This window comes from Triticum urartu, chromosome 3A, assembly GCF_056163025.1.
Source record: "Triticum urartu cultivar PI428250 chromosome 3A, HENAU_Tu73, whole genome shotgun sequence".
NCBI lineage: Eukaryota > Viridiplantae > Streptophyta > Magnoliopsida > Poales > Poaceae > Triticum > Triticum urartu.
Window position 1 is genome coordinate 38096801 of NC_141875.1, and position 14656 is coordinate 38111456.

The following is a 14656-nucleotide window of genomic DNA, read 5'->3' on the forward strand; positions in this document are numbered from 1 at the left end:
TTTCTCAACTGCCACTAAAAGATGTGTCTTTTTATCCTTAGAACTTTTGAAAGGCCCCACCATGTCAAGCCCCCAGACCACAAATGGCCAAGTGATTGGAATCATCCGGAGCTCTTGAGCCGGAACATGTGCTCGTCGTGCGAACTTTTGACATCCATCACATCTGCTGTCCAGATCCTCTGCATCAGCATGAGCCGTCAACCAGTAAAAACCGTGATGAAAAGCTTTGGCCACCAGAGATTTTGACCTGGCGTGATGACCACAATCACCTTCATGGATCTCACGAAGTATTTCTTGGCCTTCTTCAGGGGAAACACACCATTGAAACGCTCCAGAGACGCTGCGATGGTATAGTTCTCCATCAAAAATCGTCATTGACTTAGACCGCCGGGTTATCTGTCGAGCCAGGGTCTCATCCACTGGCAATTCTCCCCGGGTCATGTAAGCCAAGAACGGCACTGTCCAATCTGGGATGACATGAAGAGCCGCCACCAACTGTGCCTCTGGGTCAAGAATGGCTAGATCTTCTTCCGTGGGTAACTTGACAGACGGGTTATGCAAAACATCCAAAAAGGTATTAGGTGGCACCGGCTTACACCGAGACCCCAACCGGCTTAATGCATCAGCCGCTTCGTTCTTCCTACGGTCAATGTGCTCCACCTGATAACCTTTAAAATGCCCTGCAACAACATCAACTTCCTGGCGATAAGCCGCCATGTGAGGATCTGTGGAATCCCACTTATCTGAGACTTGTTGAGCCACTAAATCTGAGTCGCCAAGACATCTGACCCGGCTTAGACTCATCTCTTTGGCCACTCGAAGACCATGGAGCAAGGCTTCATACTCTGCTGCGTTGTTAGTGCAAGGAAACATCAGCCATAACACATAATAAAAATTTTCACCTCGAGGGGAGGTTAAAACAACTCCAGCCCCCGAGCCTTCCAACTGTCTCGACCCATCAAAATGAATAGTCCACTATGTGTTGTCTGGTTTCTCTTCTTGCATCTGCATCTCTGTCCAATCATTAATGAGTTCAACCAGTGCTTGAGATTTGATCATAGTACGTGGTACATACTTCAACCCATGAGACCCAAGCTCAATGGCCCACTTGGCGACTCGTCCAGTGGCTCCTCTGTTTTGAATGATGTCTCCCAAAGGAGCAGAGCTAACCATAGTGATTGGGTGACCCTGAAAATAATGTTTAAGCTTCCGGCTTGCCATGAACACCCCATATACGAGCTTCTGCCAATGTGGGTACCGCTGTTTGGATTCAATTAACACCTCACTGACATAGTAAACCGGCCATTGAACCAGATGCTCCTTGCCAACCTCCTTGCGCTCCACCACAATCGCCACACTAACAGCTCGTGAGTTGGCGGCTACGTATAACAACAACGGCTCTTTCTCGACTGGAGCAGCAAGGACCGGCGGCTCAGCAAGCTGTGTCTTCAAATCTTCAAAAGCAGAGTTTGCAGCCTTGCTCTGAACAAAATCATCTGTTTTCTTCATCATCTGATATAAATGCATCGCCTTCTCCCCTAACTGGCCTATGAACCGGCTTAAAGCAGCAACACGACCCGCTAGCCATTGAACATCATTGATGCATATTGGCTTGGCCAGGGATGTAATTGCCTTGATTTTCTCCGGGTTAGCTTCAATACCTCGGTTGGACACCAAAAAACCCAAGAGCTTGCCGGCTGGGACTCCAAAAACACACTTGGCCGGGTTAAGCATCATTTTGTAGACCCGGAGATTATCGAAGGTCTCTTTCAGATCTGCGACCAAGGTTTCCTCTTTCCTGGATTTTACCACTATATCATCCACATAAGCATGAACATTACGCCCAATTTGATTGTGAAGACAATTTTGCACACACCGTTGGTAAGTCGCCTCGGCACTCTTAAGCCCAAAAGGCATAGAGACATAGCAGAAAGCTCCAAAAGGAGTGATAAAAGCCGTCTTCTCTTGATCTCTGACTGCCATCTTGATCTGATGATAACCTGAATAAGTATCCAAGAAACTCAAATATGTGCAACTGGCCGTAGCATCGATGATCTGATCAATACGGGGGAGGGCAAAAGGGTCAGTCGGACAAGCCTTGTTTAAATCAGTGTAATCCACACACATACGCCAGGTGCCATTCTTTTTGAGTACAAGCACCGGGTTGGCTAACCACTCTGGGTGAAAGACTTCTACAATGAACCCGGCCACCAAGAGCCAGGCCACCTCTTCTCCAATGGCCTTGTGCCTTTCTTCACTAAACCATCGAAGAAACTGTCTAACAGGTTTAAACTTTGGATCAATATTGAGAGTGTGCTCAGCGAGTTCCCTCGGGACACCCGGCATGTCGGAAGGTTTCCATGCAAAGATGTCCCGGTTCTCACGAATGAACTGGATGAGCACGCTTTCCTATTTTGGATCCAAGTTTGCACTGATGATGAACTGCTTGGATGAGTCGCCAGGCACAAAGTCAACCATCTTGGTGTCATCAGCTGATTTGAACTTCAACACCGGCTCATGCTCTGTTGTTGGTTTCTTTAACGACGTCATGTCTGCCGGGTCAACGTGATCCTTGTAAACTTTAACTCCTCTGTTGCACAAACAGATTCAGCATAGGCAGCATCACCTTCTTCACACTCTAAAGCTATTTTCCAGCTCCCATGTACTGTAATGGTGCCCTTATAACCCGGCATCTTGAGCTGCAAATATACATAGCACGGCCGAGCCATGAACTTGGTATAAGCCGGCCGTCCAAACATAGCATGATATGGGATTTTGATCTTAACCACCTCAAAGGTTAATTTTTCTGCTCTGGAGTCATACTCATCTCCAATGGCTACTTCCAGTTCAATCTTACCAACTGGGTATGCCGACTTGCCAGGTACCACACCGTGAAAAATAGTGTTGGATTGTTTAAGACCCTTATCAGTCAACCTCATCCGGCGGAACGTCTCATAGTAGAGGATGTTGATGCTGCTGCCTCCATCCATGAGTACCTTAGTGAATTTTTATCCACCAACCTGAGGCGCCACTACCAAGGCAAAGTGACCCGGATTATCAACCCGGGGTGGGTGATCCTCTCTGCTCCACACAATAGGCTGCTCTGACCAACGTAAATAACGTGGAATCACCGGCCCAACGACATTAACGACCCTCTTGTGAAGCTTCTGGTCCCTCTTACATAAACTAGTTGTGAACACATGGTATTGCCCACTATTCAGTTGTTTCAGGGTGCTCTGATACCCGGACTGTTGCTGCTGATTACCTTGGCCGGGTTGTGGATTATATCCTCCTTGGTTACCAGGATGGCCCGGACCATGAAATCCTCCTCCACCCAAGCCAGCGCCCGGGCCATGGAAACCGCATCCACCTGAACCGCCACCTAGGCCGTGACCTCCATCAAACGCGTTTGAATTTTTAAGCGCCTTCATGATTGTACAATCTTTCCATAGGTGGGTGGCTGGCATCTCTCGGGTGTCGTGCTTTGGACAAGGTTCATTCAATAATTGCTCAAGGGTGGGACCTAACCCGCCCGACCGAGGGGGTTGCCTGCCCTTGCGCCATTGGTTTCCGCCCTGTGCATTAGTGTGAGCGACAATCTCATCAGCCTTACGCTTATTACCTCCTTGATTTGCCGGGTTATGCTGGTGACCCTCGCCGTTGCCATTCTTCTTTCCCTTGGCTGTCTTTTCTTTGAAAAACACCGGGTCTTTGGTACTATCAGAATCAACATACTTGACGAGAGCCGCCATCAACTGGCCCATGTCATTACGGTCACGCTTGAGCTGCCCCAACTTCTGCTTCAGAGGTTCAAAACGGCAATTTTTCTCCAACATCAAGACTGCTGAGCCGGCATCCATCTTATCAGACGAATGTATTATCTCCTTGACCCAGCGCACCCAATGGATTGTAGACTCACCGTCCTCTTGCTTACAATTAGTTAGGTCCACAATCGACATAGGCTCCTTACACGTGTCTAAAGTTCAGGATGAACCGGGCCTTCAACTCCGCCCATGAGCCGATAGAATTGGGTGGCAACCCATTCAACCAAGTACGAGCTGTTCCATCTAACGTCATAGTGAAATACTTGGCCATTGCTACGCCGCTGTCCTCCAACAACTCCATAGACATCTCATAACTCTCAATCCAAGCCTTGGGCTGTAAGTCAGCCGTGTAATTAGGCACCTTACGAGGCCCCTTAAAGTCCTTTGGCAAACGCTCATTACATATGGACGGCACCAAGCAAGGGATGCCTCCGGTTCTTGTGGCCACTCCTGCCTCGGCCGAGGTTGCTGGATAAGCCGGAAAAGTTTGATGAGCCGCCTGATCTGCTGCCATTTGAACTGCTCGTTCCGCCTCTTGTCGAATCCTCTCCTAATCCGCAAAGTTAAAGGCTGCAGCCTCCACCGGCTCATGCCTGTGTGGCCGGTTGCATCGTTGAGCATTGCTTGACATGTCTGCGGATTCCATGTGCCTATTGTAGCTCGGGCTCCGGCTTGGGCGAGGACTTGAATGGATCCTATCTCGACTGTAGGAGTACGCATCCTGTTGTGCCAGAGCTATCTAAAGAAGTTCTCTTACCCTCCGCCGGTGAGTCACCTTCCATCAGGAGAGCCGGCAAATGAGCCGACGCTGCAATGACGTTTTCCAAGGGGTTGGAGAAGTGACCCGGCAGTGTTGGTACGTAATGAGGTGGAGCGGTAATTATACGAGGTGGTTCCATGGCACGCGGCTGAACCGGTGCGCCAGGTGTCGTGATCCGGCGTGCCTCTAGCGGGTCGCTTCCCCTAGCTCCGGGTGTATGGTATAGGTTCCTAGGATCAAGCGTCAGAGGTAGACGTGACTGAGTTTTCTTATGCCTTCTTCTCATGACCTCATTTGACACGTTCAGATCCACCGAGAGCCGGAAGGTCTCTGCTTGAAGCTATTGAGCACGAACGTCCAAAGCCGCCTGCTCTGCTGCCATCCTGACTTCCTCTGCGGTCAGACTTTCCTTAGCTTGCACCATCTCTTCACGTACACATGCCACCTCTGCGTCATGCTGGGCTTTATCCGCCGGCACTACCACGGCAGTCAACAGAGTCATCAGTTTATCCATGAGGTCCATTAGATTCTGAGCCGAGGGGCGCGCGGGGTCTCCTGACCAGGCCGCGGCCGACCCGGTAGCTGTTGCCGCTGCTGCTGTGGAGTTCTGCCCGGGTTGTGTCCCTGCCATGAAGACTCCGGTCCAATTCGGCGGCTCAAGGGGGTCCGGAATACTACTATCATCGGAACAGCCCCCGAGCATGCCATCCTGCAGCTGGTATAAAGAGTCTGTCTCGCCCGTTGATGATGCAGTGTCAGAATAGACGGCCGTCTCACCGCCCTCCACCGATCCTTCAGAGTATTCACCATCGTGGACGCAGCCTACGAAGGCATGCTTCACGACAGATTGAACGCGGGTGGTCCTCGCATGCCGAGCCGTTTCGATGAGGTTGGTGTGGACGTCCGGCTCAGGGCCTGACTCGCCGATCCGGCCGATGAAGACGTGAATTCCGCCGAAGGGGACCCAGTACCCGTACTCAACTGAGCCGACCTCGGGGCCCCAGCCTTCGTCGTCGATGTAGAGCTTTCCGCGACGACTCTTGGTCATCCGACCCACAGCGTATCCCTTGAGCCCTTTGAAGTTGCCCTTCAAGAACTCAAATCCACCGTGCGCTGGCCCCACGGTGGGCGCCAACTGTCGTGGAATTGTCCTGGCAGATGTCCTAGTGAAAGGACTTAGTCCTACGGCCATCGCAACTAGGAAGCGTAAAGGGGTTAATCGGGACAAGGGACACGAGAGGTTTTATACTAGTTCGGCCCCTTACGATGAAGGTAAAAGCCTACGTCTAGTTGTGTTGGTATTGCTGGGGTTTCGATCACCAAGAGGCTTAATTTGCCAGCTTGGTTATCGATCTCTTGTTTCTTGCCCTAAGCCGCCACCGGGTCGTCCCCTTATATACACGGGTTGACGCCTGGTGGCCTATAGAGTCCCGGCCGGCTCATAATCGTGTCCGGCTCGGTGACTTCCTTTACATGCCTTTCTTTACAAGTCTTTCCTTACATACGGTGGTCCAAAATACCAGGCCTTAAGCCGCCTCCAGGCCTTTGGGCCTTCTATAAGATTTGATAAACTATCGTCTGGAATGTTTACTGGGCTTCTTGTGTAACCCGCCATTGGGGCTGACCCGGCCCCTCCTGGGCGGGTCATAACTGATAGCTACGTCCCCAACAATACTCGAGAAAAACACACTTCTTAGACCGAAACTCGAGCTTACGCTTGTTATATGGACGGAGATGAGGCCAGCATGCACACCCAAACACTTTGAAGAACGTGTAGTCTGGGATTTCATTGAGCAAGAGTTCAAGCGGGGTTCGCATTTTCAGAAGTCGTGAGGGAAGTCTATTAATAAGAAAACAAGCTGTGGAGAAAGCATCACTCCAGAACCAAAACGGAACGGATGCATGAGGTACTAAGGTTAGGCCAGTTTCAACAAGGTGATGATGCTTACGTTCGGCAGTCCCATTCTGCTGATGTGTATGAGGACATGACACGCGACACGAAATCCCAAGTTTGTTAAAAAAAACTAGTTGAGGTTGTGGTATTCACCACCCCAGTCGGATTGAACATGGATGATTTTCTGTTTAAGCAGACGCTCAACGTGTGCTTGAAACTAAAGAAAAACATCAAACACATCAGACTTGCGTTTAATAAGACATAGCCAAGTAAACCGACTATAAGCATCAATAAAACTGACATAATAATTGTGACCACTAACGGATGTCTGGGCATGACCACAGACATCAGAGAACACAAGCTCAAGAGGATGTTTCACAACACGACTAGACTCTGAAAACGGAAGTTGGTGACTCTTGCCCTGCTGACAGGCATCACAGACAGTTTCATCAGTTTTATTGGACACAACTAGTATCTCATAACGATGCAACACATGACGAACTATGGGAGCTGCAGGATGACCAAGGTGCACATTCCAGTGAGTGGGCGACACACGGACACCACTGAACGCCTGAGGAGAAGACTGGATGGAGGGTGTGCGCGGCGCATCAAGTGCGTACAAGCCATGGCGAAGACGACCGCTAAGCAGAACGGCCCTCGTGTCTCGATCCTTGATAAAGAAACGAAAAGTGTGAAACTCAGTAAGGACATTATTATCACGTGTAAGTTGAGGAATAGACAACAAACTACGCGTAGCAGAGGGAACACAAAGGACATTGGAAAGATGAAGTTTGCGAAAATTGTGTGCAAGGAGAGAAGCCTGACCAACATGAGAGATGCGCATACCTGCTCCACTGGCAGTGTGAACCTGTTCATGACCACGATATGGCTCCTGAGTACAGAGCTTGCCCATCTCACCGGTGAGGTGGTTAGTAGCTCTGGTGTCCATATACCATGTCGGATCAATGGAGTAGGATGAAGTGCGACCATGATCATGACTCATCACGGCGGCGGCGGCCTGCTTGTCGTTCCCTTTACCATTGTTGCCGAGGCCCAGAAAAACTTGCTTGTAGCGACGATGATAGCGAGAGGCGATGTGGCGCTCAAGGCCACACAACTGGCAGGCATGCGGGGCACCGCAGGAGGAGTAGCAAGCAACCGGACGGTTGCCACCCGTGATGGATGGCGCACTGCCACGCGAGGCCGGTTGTGGAGATGGTGCAGGCTTGCCACCTGAAGATGATGACCGTGGAGGTTTGCCACGAGTGGCGGCATTGGCGGAGGTGAAGCCTGGTGAGACACGACGCGCCTTGATGCACCGTTCGCGGCCAAGGAGTCGGGCATAAAGCTCGGGAGGTGGAAGTGGATCATCACGGCCATGAACGTTCTCAACGAGATTGTCATAATCATCATCAAGCCCATTAGGCACGAAGGTGGTGAACTCCTCGTCCTGCAGAGACTGGCCAATCGAAGCCAGTGTGTCGGCGAGGCCCCTCATCTTGTTGAAGTAGTCTGTAATGGTGAGGTCACCAAGCTTGGTCTCACCTAGCTCAGTGCGGATAGAGTGGGCACGCGCCTGAGACTGAGAGGCGAAGCTGGTGTGAAGGGCCGCCCACGCCTCTCGTGACGTAGCGGTGAAGATGACCAGTGACGAGACGCTCAGGGCGAGCGAGGACTGGATGGCGGAGAGGATGGCTTGATCCTGGGCCACCCATGCATGATACGCAGGGTGCTGATGGGGCGGACACGGGATGGATCCGTCGACGTAGCCCTCCAGGTAGCGACTCGGCAGAAGAGGCAACACCTGGGCATGCGGGGACAAGTAATTGTCTGGCGTGAGTTTCATCGGTAGCAGGTGTGAGAAGTAAAACGGCGACGGCGCTGCGGCCTGATCACCGTGAGCATGCGGCGGTGCATAAAAACCGATCGACGGATGTGCAGCCGGACCCGAGTAGGACGGATAGGTTCCGATAGGGCCAGCCGTCGGGGCACCGTAGGACGCCGCAGTTGGTGGCCCGTACTACAAGGCAGCCGCAGCCACATGGGGCGGCGGTGACGGAGCCGGGTAGGTGTGGGGCGGCGCTGGGTAGATATCCGTCGGGGGCCGCGAGTAGGGTTGCACAGCGACAGCACCATGAGTCGTAGGGATGGGGCGACTGGACGCCGTAGTAGTGCGGGGCTGGAGGCGCACCGGACGGCGGCTCCATCCAGGGCGACGGCGGTGGCGGCCTGCCAGGGGCCGTTGCAGGAGCACCGCACGGGAGGAGATTGCCCGCCGTGATGTTGGGCGGGGCGATGTGATCGCCAGGAGGGCCCCATCCGATCTAGGGGCCAGGAGATGGAGGGGCGCCATGGGCCATCGCAAGGGGGGGGGGGGGGGGGGGCGAGGCCAGGAACGGCGACCCAAGGGCCGGCGCAGCGACGGCAGGGGCGGCAACAGAAGTCGGCGCAACGACGGCGGCGGCAGCGGTGGAGGCAGCGGAAGCCATCTTAAACTAAACTGATACCATGTAAAACGTAATATGTTGGGAACCGCATGACACCCTAAACGGGGTGTGGCTCTATCATTATATAGATGTACCCAAGGGGTACAATACAATGTTACAATATATATGTACAGAGGCTACGTATATACGGTCTAGCAGTTATGGGATACCGAAAGACATACGGGTATATAATTTGAAAGGTATCATCTGGACTTACTGTGAGGAGAGCTTTCATGTGCTCTCTTGTGAGATTGTACTCCTGCTGAACAGACAACAGAATATCTACGAAATCACCATTCTTGTGATCAGACGCTGATTTGCGCTTGCTCACACGATCATCGATCACTTTGTCCAGCAGATTGGCCCATCTGTTCCTCACTCTTTCCGCCTTGGCACAAACCGCCCTCTTAAGCACTCCGACCCTACACAATGCTGGGAAGTACTCCTCCAAGTTGAACCCACCTAGAAGCCGTGAGGAGTCCTTGACGAGTTCCCGGAACAACTTGCTTCGCCCATCTTCTAGGAAGAACTTGCCCGACACGATACGGCACGCCATGTCATTCGAGTATGAGTTGAGCAGCTCGCTAATGTCGACTGTACTACCAGCTGTGGCTGCCTCGTTGATCTTGGCCATTGCCATGCTGACCTATGAGATGATAGCATGCGTCTTAAACTACGAGAAGCTAACAGTCATATATGTAATTGTTAATTATCAGATGGAAACATTGAAGTCATTTTTTTCTTTTGCAAGAGGCATGGAACACATGGAAGTCCCTTTTTGACGAGAGACATGGAAGTCTTTGTTTTCCTTTGTTTCTTGTCTGATGTACTAGTGTCTTCCAAATGAGTGTGACAATAATGATTGCAACGTCATTGAAAGAAAAGTCTGTCAGAGCGGAGAAAATTGCAACATCATTAAAAATCAGTACCTCCTCTATGGCGGCGATGCGGAAATACTGCATCTTCTTAACGCTGAGCATGTGTGTGGTGACGAGCTTCCTCGCCTGCCGCCAGTACTCGCCGTACGGCGCGAAGGCGATGTCAGATGAGCCATACATGATGATGTCGGGGACGACGGAAGGGGGCCACGACGCCAGGATGTGGACCTTCGTGCGCAGCACTTCCTCGGCGGCGCGTGGCGACGACACTACGTGGGTCGGCAGTGCGCCCAGCCGGAGGTGCAACACGTCCGGACCATGCTTCCTGGCGAGGTCACGGAGGGAGACGTGTGGGAGGGCACCGACGAGGTGTAGGTGCCCGATGATGGGAAGCGCCGGCGGCGAAGGAGGGAGGAGCTGCCCTGTCGATCCTGTCTTTCTGGTGAACCAGTGATGCAGAGACAAGAGGAGGAGGGGGAGCAGGAACAGAAACCATGCCGGCGGGGGCGACTCTAGCATGAGCTCCTGCACGAGGTTTGCCATGCTGAGCTCAGTTGCTCTATCAGGTTTTTCATCACAAGCTCTGTTGCTTTATAAGCATTCAGGCCGGGTAGAAAGGTGAAAAAGCATATGCATACATCGACTCATATCTGCAATGCACTGAAATTGAGCAATATTAGTGCTTGTGTGTCCAAATCAGGTCTAGTCTGTTAGGAACAGCAACTTGTATTATTAGGAGGCCAAAGCCAACATATATACACATACACGAGGATGCGAAAAGGCTATAGGAGTATGCCAAAAGACTGAATGCAAAAGGTCAAAAGGCATCACTAATATAACTCTAACATCACCCTCAAACTCATGGTGGATCCACAACACTGAGTCTGGAAAGGTGAAATCCATGTTGCGCTCTAGTCTGGACCTTTGTGAAGAAGTCTGCTAGCTGTAACTCAGAAGGCACATACTGAAGAGCAACAACATGATGCTGCACAGCAGCGCGCACATAAAAAGCATCAACGCCAATATGCTTGGTAAGCTCATGCTTCACGGGATCCCGTGCAATACTGATAGCACCTGTACTGTCTGACAAGAGGGTGGTATGTGTTGTAACAGAAACACCAAAATCCTCCAGTAACCATCGTAACCAAGTCACCTCTGCCGTCAGAAGAGACATAGCTCGCAACTCAGCCTCTGCACTCAAACGGGAAACTGCAGTCTGTTTCTTCGTCTTCCAGGTAATGAGAGAACCACCAAGAAAAACACAATAAGCAGAAATTGAACGGAGATCCGTAGGATCACTAGCCCACGTAGCATCTGAATAAGCCTGGAGCTGTAACGAGATGGAGCGGGGAAAAAATAGACGATGAGAGATCGTGACACGAAGATATCGTAGAACACGATGAAGGTGACTATAGTGTACCGAAGTGGGAGAAGAAACAAACTCACTCAAGATGTGGACAGGATAGGAGATATCCGGACGAGTGACGGCGAGATAGACAAGACTCCCAACAAGATGACAATAACATGTCGGATCAGACAAGGGCTCATCCATCAGAAGCGCGGAGGTGAAGATTGAGCTCCATAGGTGTCTCAACAGTGCGCTCATCACTAAGAGCCGCACGAGTAAGAAGATCCTGGATATACTTTTCTTGGGAAATAAAAAAGCCATCAGAGGTGGAGGAAACCTCAATCCCAAGAAAGTAACGAAGAGGACCAAGATCAGACATAAGAAACTGCTCACTGAGACGGGCCTTGACAAAGGCAATGTACTCAGGGTCATCACCAGTGATGATCATGTCATCAACATATAGAAGAAGAAGAGTCCGACCATGAGCTGAAAGGTGGACAAACAACGCCGGATCATGAGCACTCGCTGAAAAACCAGCGGCGGTCACCACAGAGGCAAAACGCTCAAACCAAGCGCGAGGGGCTTGCTTAAGGCCATAAAGGCAGCGACGAAGACGACATACCATGCCATCAGGGACAAAATACCCGGGTGGTGGCTGCATATAAACCTCCTCACGCAACTCACCATTAAGAAAGGCATCCTTAACATCAAGCTGAGAAACAGAACAATGGCGAATAGAGGCCACAACAAGAAGTGTGCGGATAGTGGTCATATGGGCCACGGGAGCAAAAGTCTCATCGTAATCACGACCATGCTCCTGCTGAAAGCCACGAGCCACAAGACGAGCTTTGTAACGCTCAAGAGAACCATCGGAGAGAGTCTTAACTTTGTAGACCCACTTACAAGTGATGGGACGAACACGGGAAGGAAGAGAAACAAGATCCCACATGCCGGTGCACTCAAGAGCAGCAAGCTCCTCTGCCATCGCAAACTGCCATTCAGGATGAACAATAGCATGGCAACAAGAGGTAGGCTCAAGTACAGCCGAAAGACCATATCGACTAGGAGAATAGTGGTCAGGGGGAGGGCGAGGCCGAGCTCGGAGACCATAAGTCAGTTAGGATGAGGAGGACGACGCACCAGAAGTAGATGGCACGTTAGTGGATTTATCCACAACACGTTGACGACGAGTATAATGGAAAGGAAAGGAGGGAAGAGGTGGAATTGTTGGAAATATGCCCTAGAGGCAATAATAAAAGCATTATTATTATATTTCCTTATTCATGATAATTGTCTTTATTCATGCTATAATTGTGTTATCCGGAAATCGTATTACATGTGTGAATAACAGACACCAACATGTCCCTAGTAAGCCTCTAGTTGACTAGCTCGTTGATCAACAGATAGTCATGGTTTCCTGACTATGGACATTGGATGTCATTGATAACGAGATCACATCATTAGGAGAATGATGTGATGGACAAGACCCAATCCTAAACATAGCACAAGATCGTATAGTTCGTTTGCTAGAGTTTTCCAATGTCAAAGTATCTTTTCCTTAGACCATGAGATCGTGTAACTCCCGGATACCGTAGGAGCGCTTTGGGTGTACCAAACGTCACAACGTAACTGGGTGACTATAAAGGTATACTACGGGTATCTCCGAAAGTGTCTGTTGGATTGACATGGATCAAGACTGGGATTTGTCACTCCGTATGACGGAGAGGTATCACTGGGCCCACTCGGTAATGCATCATCATAATGAGCTCAAAGTGACCAAGTGTCTGGTCACGGGATCATGCATTATGGTACGAGTAAAGTGACTTGCCGGTAACGAGATTGAAGGAGGTATTGGGATACCGACGATCGAATCTCGGGCAAGTAACATATCGATTGACAAAGGGAATTGTATACGGGGTTGATCGAATCCTCGACATCGTGGTTCATCCGATGAGATCATCGTGGAGCATGTGGGAGCCAACATGGGTATCCAGATCCCGCTGTTGGTTATTGACCGGAGAGTCGTCTCGGTCATGTCTGTTTGTCTCCCGAACCCGTAGGGTCTACACACTTAAGGTTCGGTGACGCTAGGGTTGTGAAGATATGTATATGCAGTAACCCGAATATTGTTCGGAGTTCCGGATGAGATCCCGGACGTCACGAGGAGTTCCGGAATGGTCCGGAGGTAAAGAATTATATATAGGAAGTGCTGTTTCGGCCATCAGGACAAGTTTCGGGGTCACCGGTATTGTACCGGGACCACCGGAAGGGTCCCGGGGGTCCACCGGGTGGGGCCACCTATCCCAGGCGGCCCCATGGGCTGAAGTGGGAGGGAACCCAGCCCAAAGTGGGCGGGGGAGCCAACCCCCAAGGGCCCATGCGCCTAGGGTTGGGGGGGAACCCTAAGGGGGGCGCCCCCTTGCTTGGGGGGCAAGCCCCCCACCCCTTGGCCGCCGGCCCCCCTAGGAGATCCCATATCCTAGGGCCGGCCACCCCCCTTGGCACCCCTATATATAGTTGAGGAGAGGGGAGGACTTCATACCTGAGCCTTGGTGCCTCCCTCTCTCCCCGTTACGTCTCTCTCTCGTAGTATAGGCGAAGCCCTGCTACTGTGACGCCCTGCATCCACCACCATGCCGTCGTGCTGCTGGATCTTCATCAACCTCTCCTTCCCCCTTGCTGGATCAAGAAGGAGGAGACGTCTCCCGTCCCGTACGTGTGTTGAACGCGGAGGTGCCGTCCGTTCGGCGCTTGGTCATCGGTGATTTGGATCACGTCGTGTTCGACTACATCATCACCGTTCTTTGAACGCTTCCGCATGCGATCTACAAAGGTATGTAGATGCATCTGATGACTCGTTGCTAGATGAACTCCTAGATGGATCTTGGTGAAACGAGTAGGAAATTTTTTTTTTCTGCAACGTTCCCCAATAGTGGTTTCAGAGCCAGGTTTATGCGTAGTTCTTCTTGCGCGAGTAGAACACAATTTGTTGTGGGCGTAGATTTGTCAACTTTCTTGCCGCTACTAGTCTTTTCTTGCTTCAGCGGTATTATGGGATGAAGCGGCCCGGACCAACCTTACACGTACACTTACGTGAGACCGGTTCCACCGACTAACATGCACTAGTTGCATAAGGTGGCTGGCGGGTGTCTGTCTCTCCCACTTTAGTTGGAGCGGATTCGATGAACAGGGTCCTTATGAAGGGTAAATAGAAGTTGACAAATCACGTTGTGGCTTTAACGTAGGTAAGAAGAAGTTCTTGCTAGAACCCTATTTCAGCCACATAAAACTTGCAACAACAATTAGAGGACGTCTAACTTGTTTTTGCAGCAAGTGGTTTGTGATATGATATGGCCAAAGTTGTGATGAATGATGAATGATCTATATGTGATGTATGAGATGTTCATGCTATTGTAATAGGAATCACGACTTGCATGTCGATGAGTATGACAACCGGCAGGAGCCA

General features: G+C 51.0%; 1 protein-coding gene across 2 annotated transcripts in view; it reads right to left on the reverse strand.

Annotated features, from left to right (window-relative positions):
• The window catches only part of LOC125547812 (indole-2-monooxygenase-like), a 50704-nt gene extending 40319 nt beyond the window's left edge, over positions 1-10385 (reverse strand). Inside the window, exons 1-3 of one of the 2 annotated variants that reach the window (XM_087516553.1) lie at positions 9894-10385; positions 9158-9610; positions 2467-2484 (exon numbers count right to left, since the gene is read on the reverse strand). In XM_087516553.1, the coding sequence (XP_087372679.1) occupies positions 2467-2484; positions 9158-9610; positions 9894-10385 (963 nt within the window). The remainder of the gene's footprint in view (positions 1-2466; positions 2485-9157; positions 9611-9893) is intronic. The other variant, XM_087516554.1, reaches the window with a different exon arrangement.
• Positions 10386-14656: the final 4271 nt, after the last annotated feature.